The sequence below is a fragment of the Palaemon carinicauda genome, chromosome 9, assembly GCF_036898095.1.
Source record: "Palaemon carinicauda isolate YSFRI2023 chromosome 9, ASM3689809v2, whole genome shotgun sequence".
Classification (NCBI taxonomy): domain Eukaryota; kingdom Metazoa; phylum Arthropoda; class Malacostraca; order Decapoda; family Palaemonidae; genus Palaemon; species Palaemon carinicauda.
In genome coordinates this window covers 118082906-118104755 of record NC_090733.1, presented here as the reverse complement: position 1 = coordinate 118104755, position 21850 = coordinate 118082906, and the positions used below count along the sequence as shown (strand labels likewise).

General features: G+C 35.2%; 2 protein-coding genes across 2 annotated transcripts in view; both read left to right on the top strand.

Moving 5' to 3' along the window:
• The window catches only part of LOC137647094 (acidic amino acid decarboxylase GADL1-like), a 15791-nt gene extending 9359 nt beyond the window's left edge, over positions 1-6432 (top strand). The window contains exons 8-11 of the mRNA XM_068380318.1: positions 140-218; positions 1335-1534; positions 3579-3723; positions 5677-6432. Of these exons, the coding sequence (XP_068236419.1) occupies positions 140-218; positions 1335-1534; positions 3579-3723; positions 5677-5859 (607 nt within the window). The 3' untranslated portion in view covers positions 5860-6432. The remainder of the gene's footprint in view (positions 1-139; positions 219-1334; positions 1535-3578; positions 3724-5676) is intronic.
• An 854-nt stretch (positions 6433-7286) lies between these two features.
• Positions 7287-18925, top strand: LOC137647092 (cysteine sulfinic acid decarboxylase-like). The gene is made up of 11 exons (XM_068380317.1): positions 7287-7440; positions 12130-12283; positions 12734-12918; positions 13834-13940; positions 14869-14984; positions 15211-15462; positions 15736-15800; positions 16416-16494; positions 16822-17021; positions 17478-17622; positions 18702-18925. The coding sequence occupies exons 2-11, from the start codon at positions 12149-12151 to the stop codon at positions 18882-18884; spliced, it is 1467 nt and encodes a 488-aa protein (XP_068236418.1). The 5' UTR covers positions 7287-7440; positions 12130-12148; the 3' UTR covers positions 18885-18925.
• The last annotated feature ends 2925 nt before the right edge of the window (positions 18926-21850 follow it).

Here is a 21850-nt window from a genome sequence, read left to right as displayed (position 1 = left end):
GTTATTGCAGCCCACGTTAACAATTTTTCCCTTTCGTCTCCTATAATGTCAAATATGAATCATCTATGTAATGCTTTTAATCATATTTTTGAAGGCTTTTAATAATGGTGACGCTTATGATAGCATTCCCTTCCCGCAGGTTAGATTCGCTTGCTTGGAATCCCCACAAGATGTTCGGCACACCAATACAGTGTTCGCCTTTCTTCACACGACACAGGGTAAGTTCAAACTTACAGCTTGTGTTTTCACGTTGAACAGGCTGACATAAGTCTCTTTATATAGTTTATATATGAAAGTTCTGTTTTAATCTTGTTACTGTTCTTCAAATATTTTATTTTAATTGTTCATTACTTCTCTTTTAATTTATTCATTTTCTTATTACCTTTCCTCACTGGGCTATTTATCCCTGTTGGAGCATTTGGTCTTATAACATCCTGCTTTTCAAACTAGGATGGATTAGCTAATAATAATAATAATAATAATAATAATAATAATAATAATAATAATGCCTTTCCCCTTATGAGAGAATGGACCTGACATTTTCTTGTGTAGTAGAACATTTCACACATTTTCTGATATGTACAGTTGGACAAAAGGAGTTCCTGGCACACCTCGCTCTGAGGAAGTACACCCTGTCACACCCTTACTGCCCTGTGACTAACAAAACAGATAGTGTAGGGAAAGGATGGCAGAAGTAGTGGGTGGGGGCTAAATGCAGGAACTCACCGAGCAGTAAGTGTGTGCCAGGGTGCACTTCCTCAGAGCGAGGTGTGTCAGGAATGTCTGTGTCCAACTGTAATTTAATAACAAATTTAACGAAGTATATTTATGATATAATTGAGCCATGATACAGAACTATCTACATTTTTATTTTACTTTTAAGGGGAATGATAATGATAAAATTACTGCGTTATCATCAACTAAATCAGCCTTTTTCAATGCTTAGAAACTCGTGAAGACCATGAGAAAATTTCAGGGAACACCGAGGCGTTTAGAAAACTGTGGTTTATTTATTGTAAGTTATCTGTCCTCTCAATTCCAAAGGCTCACTGACGCCCAGAATGTTGGAAAGAACTTCTTTTCGGTCAAACTCAAATGTGAGACATGTTACAAATTTCCATCTTTACGACCAAACTCAAATAAAATCTGAGACACATTATAACATTTCCTCTTTTCGACCAAACGCAAATAAAATCTGAGACACATTATAACATTTCTTCTTTTCGAGCAAACTCAACTCAAATGGGAGATATTAAAATACGGTTTTATTAATTTTTTTTTCTTTTTTTGTTAAAAGCATATTCTCACTTGACCTACAACCCCAATTCTTCCAGGGCCTTCTCCGGGAATGCAACTCAGCCCAGGCGACGTATCTCTTCCAACAAGACAAAGTTTACGACGTCAATTACGACATCGGAGACATGAGCTCCCAGTGCGGTCGTAGGGCAGACGCCAACAAGATGTACCTGATGCTCAACTTCCACGGACTGGCGGAGATCGAGAGGAGGATAGACGCTGCGTTTGAAGCCTCGAGGTACTGATGTATTAATTACTGATATATTTTAACGCTAGAATAGCCTGTGAAAGGTTGGTCATGGCACCAGCCACCCGTTAAAAGGGCTGTGTTGGTCTATTGGAAACGTCGGACTGGGGTTTGAGTCACGCTCAACCTCGATATTTTCTTATAATATCTGTAACCTCATCATCCTTATGAGCTAAAGATGTTGGCTTTGGGGGAGCCTATATATCATCAGCAGCCATTGCCTGGCCCTCCCTGTTCCTAGTTTGGGTTGAGAAGGAGCTCGGACGCTGATCATTTGTATAGATGGTCATTCTCTAGGACATTGTCCGACTATCTAGGGCAATATCACTGTCCCTTGCCTCTGCCATTCATGAGTGGCTTTAAACCTGTAAACATGATAGTTATAGGATCGTATAAAGGATTGCCAGAGTTTCTTGTTAGATCCTTCTCTTGATACAGATGCTTTCTTAACATATACCCTACACCGAATGATATGACATATTCCTTATACACACTTCTTTTCTCTCACACCGAACAATTCTAAGCATGCATCTTATACTCTCACTTAATTGGCTAGCTACTGTCACTGTTCAGTGGTTATACTTCTACATGGTGAGTGTAGAAGAGCTTTCTAATTATGACAACTAAATTGGTTCTTTTAGTATTGGTTAGTACAAGACCCTATTTACCATGGCCTTCCGTTTTCCTGGAATAGAGTTCTCTTGCTTAAGGTTACGCTCAAAAACACCTTTCTGTTCATTTGTTCTTTATCTTGTCCTTGTGTTTTAATCAGGTTTTCGGCCAAGCTTTACAGAATGGCCAGAGATATCAGGTAATTTTCAAGAGATTGTCTTTTCCTTATCTCTTTTCTTTATCTTCATCCTTGTGTGACTTCGCTCCCAACAACTCACCGAATCTCGAGTTCTTAAAAAAAAAAAAAAAAAAAAAAAAATCCATCGGATTTTGGATTATGATGAAGTCTGTATGAAGAAATGTAAAGTTATCTGTCCATTCTATAAGGTCTGCCTGATAAACTGTTTAAAAACACCAGGACAAGATAAAGAGTAAATTAACAGAGAAATGGTTTTGAGCATACCCTTTACTGTAAATTTTCCATTGGCTTCTATAATTCTTGCTGTTCTATCGTTGTAGAACCATTAAATACTAGTGTATGCCATGCAACCCGACATAATTGACGGCTAAATATTTAGATAGATATGCACACGCACATACAGATTCACTACTTTCTAACTGCAACATGCTAGTTTGGGCAATTTGTGGGAGATTGTTGTTATCCGAGAAGTTACCGTTCAGCGTGACAGGATAATATATATATATATATATATATATATATATATATATATATATATATATATATATATATATATATATATATACATGTTCTCTATTAAATAGAGGAGTTGCTGTTTTACCGATCGATGTGAATCTAGGTGACATGAGGGAACAAAGTTATGAAAAAGGAGGTTCTGGGATAATATATGAACTCTCTTATTGATTATTAAACAACTATCTTTACCTATCTATATTTTATATCACAAAGGCTCATCAACAGTATACCATCACATAGATAAATCACGCATCCTTTACATTGAAATATAATCTTATGGAACTCACTACACTCGTTGCAAAATTAATGCAGAAAAAATCTACACAGTGATATGGTTGTCCTAACTTTGCTTCAATAATTTTTGTATTCATTTCTTGTTATATTCTATAAGATGCCATTTCATCACCTTAATATGTTGACCAGGCTGACATGAGTCTTTTTATTGTTTATATATGACATATCTGTATTTGACGTTGTTAATAGTTTATATAGGACATATCTGTTTTGACGCTGTTACTGTTTTTAGAATGATATATCATTAATTTATTCTAATCATTTATTTTATTTCCTTATTTCCTTTCCTCACCGGTCTATTTTCCCTGTTGGAGCCCTTGGGCTTATAGCATCTTGCTTTTCCAACTAGGGTTGTAGCTTGGCTAATAATAATAATAATAATAATAATAATAATAATAATAATATCCTTTTCAGCTACTTCAGCGATAAGATATCACGGAGGGAGGGCTTCCGCCTTATCCTAAAGGAACCCCAGTGCACCAACGTCTGTTTCTGGTTCATCCCAAAGAGTCTCCGAGGACAGCCCGAGACGCCGGAGTGGTGGCAGAAGATGTCAAAGGTTAGAACAAAGATTTTTACATTCGCCAAATTCGTTACAAAGGTTATGTTTTGATAGGCTTGTATTTATTCATGTGTGTTTGTTTGTTTGTGATTCGCATAACTCAAAAACTGTCTAACCGAATCATATGAAATTTGGTTGGATGATTGGCCATGATCAAAGGATAATTTGGTTATATTCTGGTAGTGACTGGGTCAAAGGTCAAGTCCGGGAAAAGGTAAAAAAATATCTGTGCTATATCGTAGCAATTTTTAATCGATTTGCATGAAACTAGTTCCAAAACGTGCATAATTCAATTGCCTATCTTGTGATATACAACATGATATAGTGACCTCATTAACCTAAATGTGACGTTGGCGAAGGTATGCGCTCTACTGAGTGCCCGTTCTAGTTTTTTTTCTAGATTACTTGGATTTTCTTCCCACATCCAAGCGGTATGTACAGCTGGACATAGGAATTGCTGGCACACCTCGCCGAAGGGTAGTGCACCCTGCTACACACCGACGCAATGAGTAACCAAACCGATATTTTAAGGAGAAATAGTAGAAATGGTGGGCGGGGCTAAACGCATTTCCTCAGATTGAGGTTTGCCATGAAGTCTTGTGTCCAACTGTACCATCACCACCTCCCGTGGTATAAATGGGTACAGAGTTACATATAGCCTGTGCCTGGGCACAATGGCCAAGTAGCATAAAGTCATACTTTCATTTAACTCAAGCAAACTAACTTTTCTTCACAATTCAGTTGATATAAAGCTCTGAATAATAACGACTGTTCTTCGTCTGCAATATTCCCATTCCTGTACATAATCATATATATATATATATATATATATATATATATATATATATATATATATATATATATATGTGTGTGTGTGTGTGTGTGTATATATATATATGTATATGTATATATATGTATATATATATATATATATATATATATATATATATATATATATATATATATATATGCACAGTACATACACTGGTGCACACGACCTTTCATAAATGATGGCTAAATATTTAGACATATGCACACACCCACACGCATCCCCCTTCTCACCAGGGTATGACTACTCCTCTCCCCCTACCTGAGGGACCGGGATTGCTAAGCGTGAGCGAAAATAAATAAATACATATACTGTATAATTGTATATATAGCCAGACACTTGCTCCTTGTTATACAGGGGAGTTGTGTGTGTGTGTGTATGTAAAAAGGTAGGCTACAACTTCCGGATTTTTTTTTTTTTTTTTTGACAATAAATATGTTTTAGGCATTGCCCATCTAGGCCTCAGCTCCACTGTCATCTCCCTGTGTGCATCCAACTGCAATCGACCATTTGTCAGGTACGTAGGCCTACTCTTAGGTCATCAATGGCAAAATGGAATTTTCAGGAAACGGCCTAGAATCATTTTTTTATACCACATGGGATCGTATGTTATAAGAAATAGACGAATAGTCTGCAAACTTCAGAAGTTGAAACTTGGTGAAAATGCGTCTCTGTTTAGCGGGGTGATATAAATCTGGTTTCATAGTCAAGATATTATTAATCTTTTTAATATAGTTATTTATTATCGTTTACTCTGTTTTTTCCTTGCAATGACGTGTTCTCCATGTTTAGGTCCTTGGGCCTGTAAAGTCTGCTTTCGAAGCAAAGTTTGTTGATTGATTTATAATGACAACAATGAGAATAACACTTCGTTCAGCATTTAAAATAAGGAACAAAACAATAACCATTTTGTAATAACAAGGTGAATAACTCAGCATTTAAACGAAGGAACAAAATAATAACTGTTTCTTTCTTTGTAATATATATATATATATATATATATATATATATACATATATATATATATATATATATATATATATATATATATATATATATATATATATATATATATATATATAAAAGAACTACGTGTGCATATTAGTATTTTCCCTTTGCAGGTGGCTCCCGAGATCAAAGCGCGCATGATGAAGGAGGGAACTCTGATGATCGGATACCAACCACTGAAGAACAAGAACCTCGTGAACTTCTTCCGCTTGTTAAACCATTGCATCCCAACTCCCACGAAGGCTACCATGGACTACGTGGTCAACGAAATAGAAAGGCTGGGAAATGATCTTTAATTGCGTCTTTTAGGTCTAATATCCACTGTTTAAAACCATAGGCGTAAAAATTAATGGCTTAGGCATGACGGAAATATATTATCAGGTTCAGGTTTGAATTCATAGTTGTTTAACTGTTACTCAGATGGAATAATCCTAAGATTGTTGCAAGTGTAAAGTACAAGAAAGCGTTAAGGAGGAAAAAAGCAGCTTGGGGATAGAAAAGAACAGTGCTTAAAAACATCCACTAGGCCTATCTAGTTGGTAGTATCCATGTTGCATTTGAGTTTTATGTCTATCGTTTGGGTTACATACAGTGCGGGGATAGAGACTGGCTGACTAGCTAACTAGCCTTATACCAGCGCGGGCTTTTGGCCCTTAGTAGCCCACACTAGTACGTGAGCTATTTGTGATGAATGTGTAGAATGTTTGTTTCTGGATGTTAATCTTCAATAGGTAACTTTTAATATGTATGCGTGTATGTTATAGAAATATTTTTGTTTATTTCATCTTTCTATGCAATATAATCAACTTGAAAAGGTTGCATTTGTTGCAAATTCTTAGATATAAACAAACTGAATAAAACAAAAATTCAAGCAAGTGTCAGTCATTTCAACCTGTCTTGTATAAGTTTTGAAGTTCATTTTTATGAATAACATGAATTCTTTCAACAGCTAAGTATTAATATTATTATTATTATTATTATTATTATTATTAGCTAAGCTACAACCCTAGTTGGAACAGAAAGATGTTCATGTCCAAGGGCTCCAACAAGGAAAAATAGCCCAGTGAGGAAAGGAAATTCATTACCTACGTAAGCATTCAAATCTTGGTGGTAACAGATGACAAGAAATTTTGGTAAATTTATTAATATTTCAATCTAAACTTTACTCCTAAATGTTCTGGAATAATTATTGTTTACTTTTATTCTTCATGACTGAACATTCAACTCCCTTTCTCACATATAAACATCTATCACCCTTTCTCACATAAGAAATGTTTGCCCAAATTTAATTTCTTTCCTATATCGATTCGTTTGTTGTCTGAACGTCAAGAAGTTATTAACGTATTTACCTGCCAGTCACAACAGACTACCAAGCCAGTCTACTCACCTAAATAATACACATTTAAATCAAGAATAATTCAGCATGGTTTATGCAAGATCTAAATAAAGTAAATATGCACTACACCTTATAAAACCAAACTCGGTTATTTAAAATTAATTTTTACAAAAAGAACGTTACAAACTCCAACTAGTTTAACCATCGATTAAACTGGTTTATAGTGGCAATTTCAACTGTAATCATTGCAGTTTATTTATCTATACTGCGAGTTTAAGTTAAAACTATTCGGTGTTTTTTATTTTGAAAAAAAAAAAAGTTAATTCACCTGTCTTCAAATTCAGTTACAGTCGCACTTGTGTGTTGCTTTGAAAGTCATTGGACTATCGTCTACTTTCTTTCCAATTCACCTGCTCCTTCTCAGTCTCGTTCCTACAGTGGTTGTGGTAGTACGGACTCGCACTAGAGGACCTGTTCTCCTGGAGTTGTGTTGTCAGCGGATTCCCTCATTTCTTATTCGTTTTAAATTTTATCAGATTACGTGAGTGTATGAAATTCTTTAGTTTGCTTAATGAAATGTGGTATATTTATTTGCTGTAAGTCGCTAGATCGAGTTTGTAGTTTATTTTGTTTTAGTTTTTCCATTGGTGTTATGTTAATTTCTTGTTTGTTGTAATTGGGCAATGAGTGACTATGAACTTATTAATATTAATAGCACGAGTTATCTACGAACATATCTGCAGATTTAGCTTGGACGCATGCCTTTGCTAGCAGCCTTTTTTTCTGACTTAGCAGTTAGTTGTTTTGAATATTTTAGGTGTGTGGATTTGTCAAGTAACGCGTACATTATATTTTCTAAATACCTACAGGAAGCGATTTATGCAACTAACAAATCTAATGTAATCTGCCGAGAGTGTCGCAGGATTAGGAAAACTGCCGTTGTTTGTCTGTATAGTCTTTGAGGTAGCTTATTTTAAAGATCTTGAAAATACAGCGGCTATACATCTTGGTTTCAATAATTTGAAACCACCTGTAACTGTTCTCGTGTCTGCACGATTCGTTAGTTGCACCAGGTATAGGTTTTTATTTTTACCCAGTGTAATTCAAATAAGTGCAGCGATGATGTGGGTTTGCTGATAAACCTGTAATGGACTGTGTGATGCGCAAAATTATAAACTCATCTTGAAGGATCTGTAAAGGATAATGTAACTATGTTGGGACCAGTTATTTCACATTTAAAAAGTACAGTAGATGGAGTTTGCATAAGTCAATCTTGTTAATAAGTTTTTACCAGTTTCTGAACAGATTATTCATTAAGGTCCTTTTATCCAAGGCAGTGTTTCTAAGATGACATACAGCTGTATTTAGTATGTTTTTGCCATTGAGAGACTAATTATATTAAGTGATACCTCGATGTCACAGGCATTATTAGATATCTGTAGTAAGTTTTTGTGTGTCGTCCAAGTTTCTGAATTTCTTTCCTCCCAGTCGCCTTAGTTTTTATTTTAGTTTAGTAGGCATCTATTCCCTAATACAGTACTGGCAAGAATTTGGTTTGTTCCATCGGTATCATCATCTATAGAGAAGTAAATTTTAAATTATCCGAAACACTTCACTCTTCATAGTGGTGTTGATAGATGGTATAGATACAGAATAACATTGAGCCAGTACACTTCCGTGTGATACCTTTGTTTAATGGACCGTTCATATAGACCAATTTGTTTACAGTAGTTCAACCAAAAACCTTTATAGACAATCAAAGGCTTATCTGAAATGCCGGTGGACCATGAATCCTTGAGTAGCCGTTCATGAATAACTGTATCAAAAGCAGCACGAAGATAGATTAATATCAACTTAACACATTTTTTCTCTTCTCTCATTTCCAGCATTTAGTTTACGATGGAACGGCTGTTTCTGTAAAATATAATTTTATTTATGCTTGCGGGTTGTTCGGTAATGCTTGGATTTTGAAGACTAAATAGTTCTTTAAAGAATTTCTTATTCTAGCACTTTTTTTTCTTTTTTTTTCTATAGAGGAGAGGTCGGTTTGAACTGAAGCCCTTAAAATCTAGGGCATCTTACAGAATCATTGTAAATATAGCCATTTCTCAATTTCTTGAGATTTGATATTAGACAGTTCCTGGTCGCTGTGCCCATCTGGTAGCCCTTGCATTTCATTAAGCATGTAAGAGACTATTATTACTTGATCGGTTGCTACTTCCTGGATCTTTCTTTTTTTTTTCTCATGGTATTAATTTGTTTCGTCCTTGTTCGGTAATTATATACACTACAGTTTTATATTTTAACCATGCCACCCATCGAACGACTACCTATCCCGTAGTTGGTCTTTTCAGTCAGTGGATACATGTAATCGTAATAAATTTTACTCGCCCTGCTGTACATAGTTATAAGGCTGTCGATGTTGACCAATAAACGTTGGTTCTCATTGGCCACAGGGAATATAGATAACATATCTTTGTCACTTCCTCATGGAGAGAAATTAGAATTTTCTAAGAGCCTATTTTCTTTAGCTCAGCTTTTATCTGCAAAGCTTTGCTGCAAATGTATTCTAAGTTGTAAGCTTGTTTATAAGCTTGCACAATTCTCTTCCACATTAATATAAGATACAATATTATTCATTCCATCACTTGAAAGTAGGTCCAACGTATGCCCGGTTAAAGTTGTTAAACAACGTTATGAACAATTTAACATGGTTCTAATTACTCGCTAAAGGCTGCAGTGTCACGATTTGATGCATCATCCATCCAAAGACTTAAGTCTCCTCAGACAACTAATTCAATTTGTTTCCCATGACAATCTCAATGAGCACACAGAATTATACAATAGAAAATATACAAAAAGTTAGTTCTCCGATGTTTATAAACTAGTGCGATAGAAATTTCATATTTTTTGTTTACTTTTTTCTATTCTATATAAATTAGACTTGGTACACTATGTTTTGTCACGTGATTAGAATAACCATTGAAAACGAAAAGCCCACCTCCCTCGCTAATGATGAAGGAAAGTGTGTAATGGCTGTGGGGTGTCATTTCAGATATCATTCATGTCGAAGTCATTTAACAATGTCTCGCTAATGATGAAGGAAAGTGTGTAATGGCTGTGGGGTGTCATTTCAGATATCATTCATGTCGAAGTCATTTAACAATGTTTCAGTTAATGCTATGTCGAAACTGTTAGTTTCTGCTAATCTCATTAAATCACTTTCCAAAGGCTTTGTAATTTCTTACACAACAATATTTTTTTTTTAACTTCATCAGTTTATAAATTTTATAAGTTAACATACCCTGGAGTGATATCCTGATTTTTCCCAACCACACTATAATCATTCTTCAACTTTCAACCTTTTCGTAAGTGTCCATACATTAGACTAGACACTGTGGTAGCAAGTGATGACTTGGTGCCAATCACTTTAATTTATGGGCTGCATTTCTGGTCCTATACTGCAGGGGAACCCTACTCACAGGACCCTACGCTGTAGGAGCTTGTCATTTTATTAAATGCATTCAAAGGTATTCAGCATTTAACACAGTACATTGCTTGTCAAATCAACACTATCGAAACACTTCAAGAGTTAGAATGTCTTAATTTTTCGAATGTCCTAGTGGGAGTATATTGTAGTCTCGGGGCAGCATATTTAAGGCTCCATGGCCTACATTAGATAAGTATCTAGGTTCCCGAGAGCAGTTATTACTGCCATAGGTGCACTCTTTGGTTAGTTTGATACGGATTATACGCATGCTGTTTGCCAATCATTGCATTTCGTAGGTTTTTTTTTTTTTCAAAACTAGTAAAAATATTACCATTCTGATACATTCTATCCATGCATTCTGTGAAATCCGCTCTTTAAGGGGAAGCGTAATTAGTAACTTAAGAAAGTTCTACCCATATTGAACTGTAAATGTAGATTGGAAACTACTTGAACACTGTAACTATAGTCTGAACGTTTACAGGTTCTCTAGATGATTTTGTTTATATTGGTGAAATTAGTTTCGACCAACACTGGATTTCGGTTAAATTATTTTCCCTACCTCATACGAATTGGACCTCTAAACTTTGACGCAAATAAGTAGTTTGAGATACAGGAGCCAATAAAGAACAGTGATGGAAGAGTTCCATCGTCTGAAATCAGGAGTTATGTTGACTGTTCTGGTTACATTACACGTTTAATGACTTGGTTCTTTTGGTCTTTCTGTCGTGGTTCGCGTCTCTCCTGTTCTTCTATTTTGGCAAGCAGTACATATGTGCTACACGTTCTTGTTGTGTGTGAGAGTACTTAGCAGTTATTCATGGCTTTCGGTTAAAAAATAATTAAATGAGAATGAAACAAATTTATTACAGCACATCGTTCAAAGTCTCTGGTCTGAAACTAAGGAACCAATCTTAGTATACCTACAATTCCGAAGGCAGAGAGGCTATAAAGCATCCCCCTCCCCACACAGCTTTGCCATAAAAACAAAATCCTATTTGGAGCATCAATTGTGGAACCATAAAGATTGCCTCAGAGTTAGAAAAAACTTGCTGCGATAACCATTTTCATGGGTAAATATGTTCCTCGGACCTTAGGAAAAAAAAAAAAAGCTGTAGCGAAAACTATCTTCATAGGTAAATATATCCTTATAGTTGTCTTGAAGATGGTGAACCAAAAAGATATTAGATGTCTGCGGAGAATGTAATAGTAATACGAAGTTTTTTTTTTTTTCCACTTCCTGGATGCCATTGGTCTACACACTAAATTTTGGTATCCTCAACTTTACTCGGATTATGTAGTCGGCTGGTGTCCTTTGTCTAATCTTAAAATTAACCTGAATGTCTTTCCTTCATGAAAGGGTTAGTGTGGGGGGAGGGAGATAAAGTAAAGGCAATTATTTGGTCTTTGTAGCTTTACTTCGGCCTTGACCTAAGTACAGTTATTGGGTTTTACTCTAGTAACTTCAGCGCGAAGTGAAACTAGAGTCTAGTTTCACTTCGCGCTGAATGGCCTGACAGGCCGCAGTGTCGGATTATGCTGTGTAGCACCAATTCATAAATTCAAACTCAAAATTTTCTTGAGGTAACATAGAAATAATCTGAAACTCATTTCATGACTTATTCTTATTAATTGCCAATGAAAGGCCACAAGTGCAAAAAGAACAGTGCTGTACAAATTTTTCAAGTTAAGTGAAAGTTGTGTAGCAATGTTTATTAGTATTTTTTTTTCTTTATTCTTCAGTTCATAACCACAAGACAAAATGGAAGCCGAAGAGCAAACTCCCAGTTGCAAACTGTTGCAGGAAGTGCTGAATCTGGTCGAGAAGGAACGACTGGTTACAGGCGTCGATAGAAGCAAGGAAGTTGTCGAATTCAAACATCCTGAAGAGTTGCAGGTCGGTTTCATACTGTTGTGTTTTACAGGCCAAAACACAATCTCTTAAATCTCAAATCCAGAGAGAATTTCAATCTAACTCTATAATTAACTTTGTATAACCTTCATATAAAGCCGACCAAATATTTCTTATATCATTACTTGGGTTGTGGATACATAAATCTAATAAGAATGGAACTGGAAAAATTTTTCTCTCTCTCTCTCTCTCTCTCTCTCTCTCTCTCTCTCTCTCTCTCTCTCTCTCTCTCTCTCTCTCTCTCTCGTGGGCGAAAGTCTTTTCTGCAGATAGTTAGATACTAAATTTCTAACTCCATAAACTAGACTGAGAAGCATGCAAGTTTGCATCTTTAGAAATGCCAGGGATATAGTTTAACCCTAGCTTTGTTATTGAATTAAAGCTAAAAGGGTAGTAAACCTTGCTCTGTGACATGATATAATATTTTCTTTTTAGTCTTTACTGAAGCTAGACATCAGCTCCGAGGGAAGATCGGAGGAGGACATGATCCAAATTTTCAAAGAGGTGGTGAAGTACAGCGTCAGAACTGGTCATCCTTATTTCTATAATCAGCTCTATGCTGGGATTGACGAAGTCGGCCTCGCTGGCTCGTGGCTCTCTGCTGCCCTCAACACAAACCAGTAAGTAGTCTCGTTCAAATTGAAACTTTAAGAAGGATGTCTTAGATATAGTTGGTGGACGTTATAGTTTTTTGCAATTTAATTTATGGAAAGCTTTAGATTTTTTCTCTATCAAAAATGCTGATTATCCAGTAGCATTCTAACTGAAATCGGATGAACAAAACTCGCTAATAAAAAAAAATTTACTTTATTTTGAAATTTTTATTTTAAGATTTTATAACTACCAAACCTTAGTTTATTAATTGATAACCCTTATTTATCGTTAGTTAGAACCACTATTGCTCTTGCTAATTAATGCGAGAAAATGTCGATCCAGGACGGGTTGCGAAAACATTACTTTTTTCGCAAACCCAATAAATTAGTCTTTTGGTATTTACTGAAGTTACTGCATTCGCTAATAGATTCTTTATAGCAAGTTACGCATCTAATTTTGAGAGATGGAACCTCTCTTTATAATAAGTAGTTTAACAATTAGGTAAATAAATTTCTTTTGTAGTTATAGGTGTTTTAGTTTATTAAAAAGCTGGTTATACCTATTTGAAGGGCTATTAAAACAGTTTAATGCTTTGACCAACTGTTGAAATACTGTGGCAATAAGATTCTAGAAAATGTCTGTCTCAAATACACCGGAAACTTGAAAAGTGGTACTCTCTCCTTACCAACGCTAAGTAACGGGTTTTCTATATTTAAGTCAAGAATATTACTCTCATTTAGTTTATAAAAAAGTGACACAAAATACTGTAATCTAAACTGTCTAGATAAATTTCATACATTTTCCCGTAACTTCAATAATCTATATGCATTTCATGCACAAGTAAAAATTTTATATAGTTAGCATGCAGAATCATTATCGTAAGTCAATGGGAAAGTTAATTCATCATATTTGCATGGATTTTTGCTTTCGTCTTTTTTCAGATATACTTTCGAAGTGGCTCCTGTGTTTTCACTAGTGGAACATCACGTGATTTCGTCGCTGGCGAGTCTCTTCGGCTGGCAAGATGGGGATGGAATTTTTTCACCAGGTCAGTATTCAAGGTTTTAGTTTTAATTAAGCTTTTTGGTAAATATGATCCTGAGTATTATCTCGCTCAAGCTGCGACTAGGCCATGCCTGGCCAGGCAATGGCTATTATGACTCTGTAGAGACACGTATGCTCTCTCAAATCTTCCACCATTAGCTCGTAAGGATTGTGAGGTTGCAGAGCCTAAAAGAAATTAGTTTTTGCATTGATAACTCCAGTCCGGCGAACGTCATGTAAGGATTTTTCCAATAGGTCGCTAAATTCTTATTAATCTCTACCGAACGAGATTTGGATACTACACTGAAAACTCGTGAACTTTGAATTTACATATTTTGTAATTTCCACATATATTGGAACAAGATCAAATGGCCTTGTACATTCATGTAAGCATAACTCTGACCTATTATTTGATATTAAGACTACTTGACTATAGTAAACGGGTACTAGAGGAAAGTAGAACTTTTCCTAGCTCAAGTGAAAGGTAACTTACGAATGATAATTTTTCTAGCAGTAATTGACTTTGCATAGCCCTATGCTCTGTTGAAGTTAATATGGCCTTTGTCGGGATATAGTCTAGACTAGCGTAACTGTGGTTGTACATTTACTGGCAGGTATTTTTCGTTATTTACATAAAATTTATTTTCATTGAGTCTCCTGAATTTTAAGAATATCTCCTATTGATATGGCTAGTCTTCATAGTAAATAAGAGTGCTGGTTACTTTGTATAGCTAGGAAAATATTTCAGGCATGTAATCCCGTCTCAAATGTACAAAATCCTACACAAGTTGTGCATAGTTTATGTAAATTTGTGATCAGCTGGGATCTTATGACATTATTTTCATTGAAAAATCTTATAACTGGTCTAGACTAATGACTTAAGAACGAACCTGTTATCTCTGACCTCTCATTTTTTTCTCTTCAATTGTCAGGAGGCAGTATGAACAATATGTACGGCATGCAATTGGCTAGATTCCGCCACTTTAAAGATGGGAAAATGGAGGGTATGTTTGGCAAGTCTCCCATGGTTGCTATCACATCGGATCAGGTAATATGCTTAAGTGATTTTGATTTAGTGCTTTGATTTGGGCAGACTGTTCATTTAGTCTTGGTTACAATTTCATAGATCTGCATTGTAACTGTATTAGTCAGTAACTTGATAATTAACATTTGGTGCTAATTATTTGAAAATTTCAGTCACTTGCTTAATTACTAGAAACATAAGCAATTATCCTAAAACCTCTTTAATTGGTGCAATAAATTTTAACCTTCAGAGCCACTACTCTATCAAGAAGGCTGCCAATTGGATGGGTCTTGGAATGCACAATGTTTTGATTGTAGCCACAGACAAGTTCGGCAGAATGATTCCCAAGGCGCTAAGACAGTCTATAAAAGCTGCCAGGGAGAATGGCAGGGAACCCTTTTTCGTCAATGCCACGGCTGGTACGACAGTCCTCGGGGCTTTTGACCCACTGAACGAAATTGCAGATGTCTGCGAAAAGGAGAAACTTTGGCTGCATGTGGATGTGAGTGATCATTCGTGCATTACAGTCTAGTATCTTAATACTAAATTGCAGAGACCGGAATTCTGATAGATTTTTATCTGATATCATTGCATAGTTCTTTAAAAACTGAAAATGACATAATCCCACATTATAAAATTCCCGTAAGTGTTGGGATAACTTGTTGATCTTAATAAATGTAAAATATGCCTAGAACTTTTAAGAATTTTGTAGTACTCTTAATATTATCGTTAAGATTCCATGTACATTAATTACTTTATTTCCTAATTACCACAGGCTTGCTGGGGAGGAACCGCCATCTTGTCAACTAAACACAAACATAACCTGGATGGCATTGCTAGGCAAGTAATCTGTTTTTCTACTTGTTTGGGATCTTTCATATCATTCAAAATACTGCTATATTTTCATCTTCGTAGAGCAACCAAATGTAAATAATTTTATCACAGTTGTTTCTTAACCTTGAGTTTTCTTTTTTTGGGGTAGATTATTTCAGTTGTCCTCTAGCTTAGGTTATTAGTTTCGGTATTCTACAATTGATTGCAGCATTCTTCCTAGGGGGCTAGGACACTGCCTCCTAGCTGGCCGTGGCTAGGACCGCCAGGACACAAGGCTTTGTGTACAATAACCATTATAGTCTTTGTAGCGTCCCATTTGCTTGCAGTTGAATTCTAGATTTAGACTTCTACTGTAAATCTTTATTCCCATTTTTTCCAATGCTGTTAACTTTTCTCAAAACTTCTAAACAAGGCAGTTGTGACTCTTCACTTTTTGCATCCGAGTGGAAGGGTCTTCTTGAGCATAGCACTTTGCCATATTACCTAAATGCCATAATTCCATTCATCCAATAATCAAGCATTAGATAAGATTTCAATAATTTTTCATTTTTAAGTATTAATCATTAAATTAGAAATTTAAACTGCTGATCCGTGTTTATAATTGGTTTGTTTCATCCCCAGAGCGGACTCTATAGCTTGGAACCCTCATAAGATGTTGGGAGTTCCTCTGCAGTGTTCGGTATTCCTCGTGAAACACAAGGTATTTTGCAAGTTATACCCAATATCCAAATCTATAGTTGGCAATTTTTCTTGTGATAATGTGACTATCATTCTGATAGTTACGTAGATTGATATTTAACTTGATTGTAGGTAACTAAAGGTGAACGGCTAAAATTGGTGAAAAAAGTTTCTTAGAGAATTTTCTTCTATTTATAGTTCTATATATATAAATAGCCTTTAATTTATATAGCCATAACAATTATTAGTTTCATCTAGTAGAAATTTTCATGAACATGTGAATTTTAATTTTCCAAATGGGTAACACTTAAAATTACTAATGAAAGAATCTCGAATGTGTGCTTTGCAGGGTCTACTCCACTCTTGCAACTCTGCAAGCGCCATTTACCTGTTCCAGCAGGACAAATTCTACGATACGAGCTTTGACACTGGTGACAAGAGCTTTCAGTGCGGAAGGAAAGTAGATGCTTTTAAGTTCTACATATTTTTGACCAAGCACGGCTGGCGCCAACTGGAGGGAAGAGTAGATGATGCTTTTAGTGCTTCTTCGTAAGTTTTTAATTTTCAATACTAAGGCAGAAGCTTCTGAATGTTTAATGTTTTTGAGGAAAGTGATTGTTTCATAAATCTCTTGATCGCTTGCTATTAAGGTTTTTGGAATAATCTATAAAATTGTGAAAATAATCGCTAGCCTTTAAACGTAAGATTTATTTTTCCACTATAATCCATATGTATTTATAGTTAACATTAATTTGTCAATACTTGGGAAAAAGATGGGTTAAGTTGAACAACAAAACTTAACTGGAATTTCTGAGGATTTCTGAAACCTAACCTTACAGTTGTGAAAGATAAAACTTTTGAAAAATTAAAGTTCTTATTTTCGACAATTACTTTAAAAATAAAATCAAATTATTTAAAGGAAATACTTTCAAAATATTAGATCTCATTGTTAAAGTATATGAAAATATTCTTAATATATTTTCAGTTACTTGCTTTTATTTTCAGTTACTTGCATAATAAACTGAAGGGCAGAGAAGGGTTTCGACCAGTCCTCGAAGAACCTCAGTGTACCAACGTCTGTTTCTGGTACATTCCTCCAAGTTTGAGGGGTCAAGAAGAGACACTAGATTGGTGGGAGGAAGTTTCCAAGGTGAGTAACAATATTTAGTTCAAGTATGTGTGCTTATTTATTTTACTACAAAAGGCTATTACCTCTTGGGGTTTTTCGTGGATTACGCTTTTAATAAATCCAGCATTCATTTAAGTACACCCTAAATTTCCGACCTTTTACTAGCATGCATTTAGTCGCCTAAAGTTAAAATTGTTCCCCCTCGCATTGCACTAAGGGACTAGACTCTCGCCTTGCCTGTTGGTGAGCGAGTTTTCCTTTTTCCTTTGCTGCAAGTTCTTTGTTCTGTTGTTCTACCTCAGTTCAGTAAGTGAAGTTCCTTGCACCTTAAGAATACGGTATTTGCCACGTTTTTAAAGAAAATTTTTAATTACTTGGTTTAATGTAGGTTAGAGCAACTAATATGCTCAAACAGTAGAGATTAAATTTAGATTTAAAGTATCTCTTTCTGAGTGGGGATACTAGTGTTTGAATGGCCATGATCAGGAAAGTTGTACTAGTGAGCTATCAGTCTACCATCCAATCCGCAGTGACTAGCATTGTAATGAAAATGACCAAACCACTGCTATATGACTGATGTGTCAGAGGCCTGTGTCTTGCAGTGGACTAGAAACTTTCATTTATTGCATAATCTCAAATGTTGACATAATTATTTCTCTGAATCAACCTTGGTGCACTGTAGTGTCAACTATTTAGCTTCAAAGGTTGAAACTCTATGAAAGGCAGAACATAAACTGCCTTTAGTAAATGTAGAGATTAAAACGGCTAGACATGGTTTATGGGTAAATGTCAAGTTTATTTTTCATTTTTGAATTTGTTCAGCTAATTAAAAAGCGTAGGACGTCATGAAATTAGTAGTAGTTTTTGAAAATCTTAATATTTAGACCTAGACTCCTGGCATTTCGCTTAACATTTTAGTCATCTCTTGACATTTTTTTTAACTAGACTATATTTGAACTAATTAAATTCTTTATTTTTATTTTAACTGGGATTAGTTATCTAAACCAAACTTCTTTCTCTCATTTGTTTGTTTAAACGAAGACCTGATGAAAATCTTTACTAAAACTAGATTGGTCTAATTTAGTTGGTCTAACCTTCAGGTCGCTCCTCAGCTGAAAGAACGGATGGTCACTTCAGGAAAAATGATGATAGGTTACCAACCCATTCCTTGCAAGGGACATAGCAACTTCATTCGCATGGTGAATTGCTGCTTTCCCACTCCGACAGAAGAGGACATGGACCATGTTATCGACACCATCGACCAACTTGGACAAGACTTGTAGTCTTAACTTTCAAATAGAATGCCTTGTTAGATTTAGTAAAATTAAGTTAAAATCCGCTATTTAATGTTTTATGGTGATAAGTTTTTACAAAGATATAACATAGTATTTATAGATTTCTTAATAAATTTAATCTGCATTATTTGGTGTTTTACATAACATTTACGTAGAAAATATCTTTGGTGCTTAATCCAGTGATTGCCAATGAACTAAAAATATAAAGACACTAGCATCAGGTTTAACTGAACTTCACAACTTCTCCGATAAATTAATCAGTTTTCATTGATAACCTGTATTGCATGACACTGACCACATTATACATTGAATAACGTTTAAGATATTACATTTTATTTACTAGTGTTATTTCAAATCAAATCTTGGGGAAAATAAATCTCGGTACAACCCATGGTCATAAGAAGAAGAAAAAAAAAACGCGAGCAAAGCATTAAACTAAAATTGAGGCTTGAAAGACTTGCTGGTTCTTAACTGTGTAGCTTACCACGATTGCCGATTTTAAGCTTTGACCAGGATGTGAACCCTTTACTGTAAAAACTTAATCTTAGGATTTATGATTCGTAAAACTGTGGGGTCGGAATTGTCACCGCGGTTGTCATAAGTGTCCTAATAGATTGACTATTACTGCTAAACTAGGATGTCTGATTAACTGAATGAGGCTAGTTATTTTTGTAATTGCTGCTTAAAAAATTTAGTATATTTACCTCTAGTACATACAGTTATAGTCAAACCATTCTGTGGTGGCCCCTGAAAAGAGCTCTTTGCCAGAACAAAGTGTCCGAACGTAAACGCCTGGTACATTTTTCCTTGAAGGAAGCTTTTTTTTTTTTTTATATATATAGAGAAGACGAAAACCTTTTAAAACAAAAATAAAGGCAGATTAATAGAATAACACTTATACAGGTATAAGTATCCTATTTTCCCTCGCCCTTTCTTTACAACTGTACTCCCTGGGTGGGATAAGATCACCTTAGATAACATAAACATCTTTTAGATAAACATCAACATCTTTGAGATATATATATATATATATATATATATATATATATATATATATATATATATATATATGTATGTATATGTATGTATATGTATGTATATGTATGTATATGTATGTATATGTATGTATATGTATGTATATGTATGTATATGTGTGTATGTGTGTGTATGTGTGTATGTATGTATGTATGTATGTATGTATGTATAAAGCATAAACCATGCTTATAATGAGATTAAGTTATTTAAATAATACTTTTTAAAACTTTTGAATTGTTCTGCCCTTGTCAGATACTTATCTTTCACTACCGATATTTTCGTGTTTGTGGTCTACTGGTCACAGTCAAAGGTCTTTCAGCTGAGGAAATTATAATTTCTTGAAGGAAGTAATTTAATCTTCTCTCTCTCTCTCTCTCTCTCTCTCTCTCTCTCTCTCTCTCTCTCTCTCTCTCTCTCTCTCTCTCTCTCTCTCTCTCTCTCGTGTATAATATATTATATATATATATATATATTATATATATATAATATATATAAAATATATATAATATATATAAAATATATAATTATAATATATGTGGATTTTCCTTGGAGATTCTTTCCATCCATAGAATGCAATCGTTTTCTCCACCTTCCAGCAGCATTTTTTCAAAGGTGGGATTTTTCTTTCATGCATATAAGTTTAACACTGTTCTTCTTAAACATTTTTGTTTAAGTCATCGAGAGCAGGATGATACTTTCCTCTTTCTTGAAATTTAGGGGTTTTCACATTCTTGTGCGATCATTTGACGAACTATTATTTCAGTAACATTGGTGGCTTCAAACGTGTGGATACATGCGTTAGTTACATCAGTAAAAGGGCCGCTGTTCATCTTCATTGAAATATTTGTACACGCGGTATACTGTTTCCACGAGTTTCAAGTTTCAGCTGGTTCAAATTTGATAGCTTATGCAGTTCGTTCGTTCGTTCGTTCGTGGAGTATTACAGCCAACTCTTCTTGTTGACACGGGCCTTTCCCTTGGTCTGCCCGTAGCTTATGCAGTCTTTAGCGCACTATTTTATACTCAAAGATCAACCATTCTGAGGATTAATTATGGCCCGTTGATCTTTACCCGATAAATCTACCCTTGTGACCTTCAAGATTTCAAACTCACCATCTGCCAGAGTCTTATTACAATAGGATAAAACTGGCAAATAACCTGGGATTATAATTTTGGAAAAATGTTGTTGGGCCCAATTATCATTATAGAAATGAAACCTTGCCTTATGAGATATACATGTTCGACAGGAATAACGCACACACAGACACACACACGAGAGAGAGAGAGAGAGAGAGAGAGAGAGAGAGAGAGAGAGAGAGAGAGAGAGAGAGAGAGAGTGTGTGTGTGTGGAATTAATTTTTTTTTAATCTTAGCCACCTCTGGTTAATCCTGTGAGATTAGTAGAAAGGAACAATGTCATAGTCATATAGTGGCTACGCTTTATCATTTTTACTCACTTTTGATGAATCTTGTCTAAGTACTGTTCTTTTTTTCTCAATTTGGTCAAATTATTTTGACATGAGTAGGCTATACAGTGGGTCAGAAATAGTCTCGGCGGCCACGACAGATTAGTTTTGCTATAGTTCCCTTTAGTCTTACTGAAATTATCAAACCCTATTTATGATAACGAGTAAGGACAAAATATAGATAAGTGGTACACCCAGCAACAAAACCGGTGTCGCCTGGCCAGACCTGACTTGGAGAGATCATGCCCCTCTTGCCCTGAAAGGTGATAGACGTTAAACAATCGAGACATCGTTAGGATGGTTCGAATGTGAGGAGGAGGGAAATTACCGATATCACTCAAAGAAATGCGGTGAAGAGAGAGAACTTTTTTATTCTTTTAAGAAATGTAGTCTAATATTATTTCGAAAATAATTCATCAAAAGATTTTATCATAACTTTTTATTTGAATTTTC

Excerpts from the sequence above, each read along its gene's own strand:
- LOC137647092 (XM_068380317.1), top strand. The coding sequence starts at position 12,149 with ATGGAAGCCGAAGAGCAAACTCCCAGTTGCAAACTGTTGCAGGAAGTG. Across the intron at positions 15,801-16,415 it reads AACCTGGATGGCATTGCTAG|AGCGGACTCTATAGCTTGGA; the intron begins GCAAGTAATCTG and ends TTTCATCCCCAG. Across the intron at positions 17,623-18,701 it reads GGTGGGAGGAAGTTTCCAAG|GTCGCTCCTCAGCTGAAAGA; the intron begins GTGAGTAACAAT and ends TCTAACCTTCAG.